Source organism: Crinia signifera, chromosome 5 (assembly GCF_055691185.1).
Source record: "Crinia signifera chromosome 5, ASM5569118v1, whole genome shotgun sequence".
Classification (NCBI taxonomy): Eukaryota; Metazoa; Chordata; class Amphibia; order Anura; family Myobatrachidae; genus Crinia; species Crinia signifera.
Genome location: NC_139221.1, coordinates 280,599,451 through 280,605,450, shown reverse-complemented (window position 1 = coordinate 280,605,450; position 6,000 = coordinate 280,599,451). Strand labels below are relative to the sequence as shown.

General features: G+C 44.1%; 1 protein-coding gene across 1 annotated transcript in view; it reads left to right on the top strand.

Moving 5' to 3' along the window:
• The first annotated feature begins 2,366 nt into the window (after positions 1–2,366).
• OXSR1 (oxidative stress responsive kinase 1) overlaps positions 2,367–6,000 on the top strand; it is an 86,259-nt gene continuing 82,625 nt past the window's right edge. Inside the window, exon 1 of the mRNA XM_083189090.1 lies at positions 2,367–2,705. Within this exon, the coding sequence (XP_083045216.1) occupies positions 2,633–2,705 (73 nt within the window). The 5' untranslated portion in view covers positions 2,367–2,632. The remainder of the gene's footprint in view (positions 2,706–6,000) is intronic.

Sequence of the window (6,000 nt, the reverse complement as noted above, 5' to 3'; positions counted from 1 at the left end):
TCAAACATAGGGGATTAGATGACCTTCAAGTGTCAGCAAGGGTGCATACCTTACTTACATAAAAGGGGGATATTAGACACATATAAAGGTATCTTTGAGGAATGGGTGCGTACCCGTACTCACAATGGGATAGGTGTTGTCCTCCCAAAAATGGTTTCTTTGAGGCAATTGCCTGGGATGAATGCTGCATATGAATATATATCCAAGTCTTTTATGATAAAAAGTATTTTTTATTAAAAAGCAAACAATAAAAAAATGTCCTATTCCTAAAATGTGTGTATTCTTAGCCGTCGGGCAATGAGGGAGGTGTAGAGATAGCGTCTGAATCCACGGTGCTAGATCGGTAAACACCAAAATGATAAAAGTTTGGATCCTACCTTTTTCTCAAGCCTCTACCTCATGGACGCCTCTACCTCATGGACACCTCTACCTCATGGACACCAATAATACATTTATTATTATTTATGCTTATTTACTCAGTATTTCTCAGTATATTGGTCTTTCTTGTTATTAAACAATTGTTTATATAAATTTGTGTAACTTCGGTCTAGGAGTTTTTTTTCTACCGTACCTGAATTTGTTAATGAATTGTTTTTAATTGTATTTCTCCATTGCGCTCATACACATATTGATTTTGAGCAGTGGATCATGCTTTAATTTACTTCCAGCTGTAGATGAACATTTGCTAGTTAGCCTGGTATATAAACCCTGCTATACTTACCAACGGACACGCCTCCTGACGAAGTCCTTGATGACGAAACGCGTTGGGGTGTGGCTTCCTGAAGTACTGTGTCCAGGTCCAGTCTTGTGTGAACATCGTGGAGACGCTGCTGCTATACCATCTGGCTGGTGCATTTGAATTCTGACGGTGTGTGTGCTGTGCGGTTATGTCCCATGCTGATGAATCTTTTCTAATATGTATGTGAGCTTTTCTATTTTTTTAGTAAAGGATTGATACATGCTTGCTCATTGGTGCGCTCCTTCTTCTTTTGGGCAAACCCCATCTGAAGTTGAGCTGCACCTGATTACCACCTATTAAAAATCGGGGTGGACTTTTTAATGAAATAGGACTTTGCGCAAAGTGGACTATTATATGTATTATATATATATAGATATATACAGATAGATCAGCTTCATCTGACAAGGACGCACGAGCATCTCACTCGCTTGCGTGTCCCCGTCAGCAAGGTGGCGGGGAGTGGCTTCCCTGCCCGTCTCCACTTCAGGAAGAGGGCAAGGGCAGGCTTGGGCAGAGCTGGGTGGAGGGCTGCTACAGCCTCTAACAGAATGGAGCGTGCGCACCCCCTTCTGTCAGAGGACCGCGATTTGCGAAAGAATTGCCAGTAGCAGCTCAAATAAGAGCTGCTCCATTTGTATACTATTTACAGGAAAAGAAAAAAGAAACGTGAAATGGTTCGATAAAAGAAATGGTTCCATTGCCGATCTGCTGAATGTGACACAATGTTGCAGTATGCATGAGTACTACAATCTGAATGGCGACATTGTTGCACATGCTTTCTTTTGTATGTTATGCATTGCCACCATTATACATACTAATAGCATAGCACATTAGATTACGGGGACACGGTCAGCATTTGCCGCAGGAACTTCGCGGCTGCGGGGGGAGGTACATCGGGGGTCCCTCCGGCGCATGGGAACTAGTACTAGTTCCCATGCACCGGAGGGACCCCCGCCACTGACTGTCCATTTGCCACAGTAACTTCGCGGCTGCGGGGGAAGGTACAGCAGCGGCGGCGGCGCACATCATCCCCTCAGGCTGACAGGTAACCCCCTCCCCTTAGCAGCCGCAGGGACCCCTCTCCTCCCAGCACCCTTTCACCCCCCCTTGGCAACGAGCAAGCATTTTTAACGACATCCACAAGGAAAGGCAGGGCTGACCCAGGTTCAGTGTAAATGGTGCAGACCCAGGTCGAAGTGCTGTGTGGGGTATAAAGCAGGGTCAGACCCTGGAAATTACATCGTTCAAAGACCAGGGTCCGACCAGGATTTTTGGTGTAAAAGGGGTATTATTAGGTTTGAATATTTCATACCGAACATATTTGGGCAGCTCTGCTACAATAAAGGATAACATTGATACAAAGAAGGGATAACTGTTCAAATAATACAATGGTGTCTTCTTGGGGAGTAGGGGATAGGTCGTAGTGATGTCAGTGGCTATAGTTATGGTCGCCGACAGACCATTGAACCTATGCGCGTGCTTTGTGTGCCTGTCCTCTAATAGCAGAGAGCAGAGCTCTCAAAATTTCTGCTGTGTCTCACTCACACACTCACTGTGTCAGGAGTGAGGAGTCGGACCTGCCACACTCAAGATGGCGCCGCGGAGGGGACGGCGTCGCGTTGTGACGTCACGCGGCCCTTGGCACGGCAGGCCGGGCAGGGGAAAGGCAAAGTTTGGCAATGTGAGTGCTGGAGAAGAAGTGAGAGTGAGACGTTGGGGAGGGGGATAAGACAGATCGGCCTCCTCCGGGAATTGCCTTCGCCGGTTTTTCTCCACATCTGGTTGTGGAGCCTCTGCCTACACGTGGATTATACCCCCCCACCAGCCACAGGCACCCATAGCACCTGAACCCGACAGCCATCACATTCCCCCTCTGCGGAGGCATCAAGAGTCATGGCAGAGCCTGACCTCAGCTCCCTGCCTTGGTCCATCAACAGGGATGACTATGAGCTGAAGGAGGTGATCGGTGAGTAGCAGATGTGGCTGCCTGGGATGTGGGGAGTGGTGTAAGTCCTGCATGGCCTGCTCATCACCGGCTTCCACTCACTACTGCTGCTGCATTTCTATGGGTCTTGCATAGGGCTTGGGATTCCAGTGCCAGCAAGGCCCTGTCAGTCTGGAGTTTGTATGTTCTCTCCATTTTTATGTGGGTATCCTCAGGGTGCATTGTTTACCTCCAATCCAAAATACACTGGCAGGCTAATATATATAGATCTGTGTCTGTGTGTGTCTCCATGTGTTGAGAATATAGTAGATTGTAACTAATGAGGTGCTAATGTGAATGACTGTACAGCGCTGCGGCATATGTGTGCACGCTTAACAAATAAGTTTTAATAAATTGAAGATCCTGCACAGGCAGGTTGTCAGAAAGGGCAGTTGTGGCAATGTGTTGGCCTACAGTATGTGTGGCTGTATTATGGTGAGGTGTGACCGTTGGTGTGTGCTGTGCTGTCACAGCTACAGGCACATGTGTTATAATGTACAATACAGTGTGAGCTGACACCCTGGACCTGCTCAGGGTTGTCTCAGTAGGGAGAAAGTGTGGAGCAGGTGTGAGGTTGGTACATAATGCCTATAGTTACTTGTGTCATATGATGTATCTGCTGTGACAATTTGGGTCTTTCTTTTTTGTTGACAAGGTAAGAAAATCAGGTTTCAGATTACACAATGACACTGTAATACAAGTTATGTGTATGAGATGATATCTATATTTATGAGTTCATATATTTAAGTTAATGCAGTAAGGTGTGGGATCATGGTAGGAGTGTTGGGGTTGCTAACTCATTCAATTAGGATGGCACACCTTGTGTGTAAGATGGAATTGCCATAGTACAAACAGGATGTGGAGTGACAAGTGCTACAGAACATATAGACTGGTACCCTAAAACCTTACATGAATTTTCCTATATTTGTACGGGAGTTGAGGCCATTTCAAATAAGAAAGAAAATCGATACGGATGATGCGCAAATGATTGGGAGCGTTTTTGTGGTGGCACAGTCTACGTTTCTATATTGCTGAATTGATTGTGTGTAAATGGGAATGCTAGTGAATAGAGTTTGCCTGCTGTACAGTATGTTAGTGGTGGACTAGATGGTCCATGTGACTTAGAGGTGGCCAATGTGTGTGATGATGTTATATTTGGCAGTAGGTGTGTGTGAGGTCTGAGATGTTTCAGTTCTTTGTAAATGATAAAACCCTGCTTCATTTTGTGTGTGGGAGTAAAATATAATGTATGGGAAATGTCTGTAGGTAGGTTGTCTGACAGAGAGTTACTATGCAATGTGGCTGTTCCGATCAACAGTATAAACTCTCTGGAAACGCACATTCAATACAGTCACTTCAGTATTTTGCTGAATGCATAAAGTCAGTTTTTCCTAACGGTCCTTTATTGCCTCTTATTCCCATTCCCCATGGATTGTACTTTTACAAAGCTCACACCTTATTCCCATTTCCTCTTGTTTCCAGTCTTTCCACTCCATTTATTTCAGGCCCCTGGACTGTTCCAGCCCGTCTCACCTTTTAACTTGGCTTCTCTCCCATCCACACCCCTCACCCTCCCTTTCAGTGTGTGATCGCTCCGTGGACTGACATTCATTCATTTACAAACATTCCCTATTGCCTTATTAAAGATCTTATATTTGTTTAAAGAAGGGCCTCACCCTGTCGATCATTGTACAATTAATATTGTCGCCCTTAGGAGCAGGTATTATTTGGCACAGTTATTTATTAAAATACTGTATGCAACAGATTAAGCAGCTACCTCTGAAGTGATAACTATTTTATGTGTTGTTTGCAATTAGGCTGCTTGCTCAGCTAGAGGAAGTTATTGATATCTCTATATCCTTTATACCTTTCGCTCCCTACCCTTGTGGGAAGTCTCTGGACTCCACAACTGTTCTTTAACCTACCTGTTAAGCCTTTTTACTTTAGTCCTGGAAGAATACCCATGGCATTATTAGTGGCTTGGTGCAACTGTCATTTGGAACCTGGTAAACGTTCTTGTCTGGCGCCGTCAGCGGGGAGAGGAATGGCTTTGCATAGCCGTCCTCAAAGCCGGTCATCTGCTGGAATTACCAGCAGAGGAACGGCTCTCCTGGCGATAATGCTGTTTTGAGTGGCTTTCAGCTCAAGTCGCCAAGTGTGTATGGGCCTTTACTGTTTCTTATGGCCCGCCATCATATAAGTAAGGCATCCTGAGTTGTTTTGTAGTTTGTTGTTTTGGGGTATTACAAGAAGAATGGGATCAGTGTTTATAAAAAGTGTAGATGTTTGAACAGAATAAAGAAAATCATGTAGATATTACAAGTCTGATGTGACAGCTGTGCTTTTGTGTATGTAAATTGGTATTTAACAGAGTCATAATGCTTTTGGCATTTGCAGTCCTCATATATAATGTAATTTAGGCAGACTACTTCATCACAAGAAAGATACTCACTCACATTTACACTGACCAGATACGTTTTACAGTAACTGCATGGCCAGACATTGCCATTGCTCATGCACAGTAGGAGTCTTTGAGCAGAGAGGCACAGTGCGTTTCTCCAGCTCTCAGAACCTAATGAACTGCATGTTTGTCCAGTGACTGAGCTAAGGACAAAATATTGTATTCTAGTGTTTTACACATAAGTAATGGTTAAATGTTCAATCAGTAGAACAGGGATGGGGAACCTTTGGCCCTCCAGCTGTTGTTGAACTACACATTCCAGCATGCCGTGCAACATGCTGGGATGTGTAGTTCAACAACAGCTGGAGGGCCAAAGGTTCCCTATCCCTGTAGTAGAATAATAGAAAATGCATAAATCATCCAATTTCTGAGAATGTACTAACACATGACTGAGATTACATTGTTAGCTTAAATAAGTACAATTTATTGTGCGACATGCATTATATAATAACAAGTAAATAGAACATCAAAGCATAGGAAGACATGTGCAGTCTTGTTTTTGATTTGGAACCAGAGACACAGCATCGTTCTGTCATACTTTTTTTTTTTTTTTTTTTTTTACGTTTCGTGGAATGTACTGGTAGAAACTTGTGCAGATACAGTAGCCTTCAGAGAGGGACTGCTTTTAAGTACTTGGATATTTGATATGTGCAAAAAGGGTAGCACAAGAGATTTAGTTTTCCCAGGTTCCAATCAATGAAATGCAGATTGTATAGAAGTTTTGTATTAATCAATTTGGCCCAGGCTTACAGCTCCGACTGAACCAACCCTACCACCCGGCCATACAGTCTCCCCGATCAGGTACTTACCGTAGGA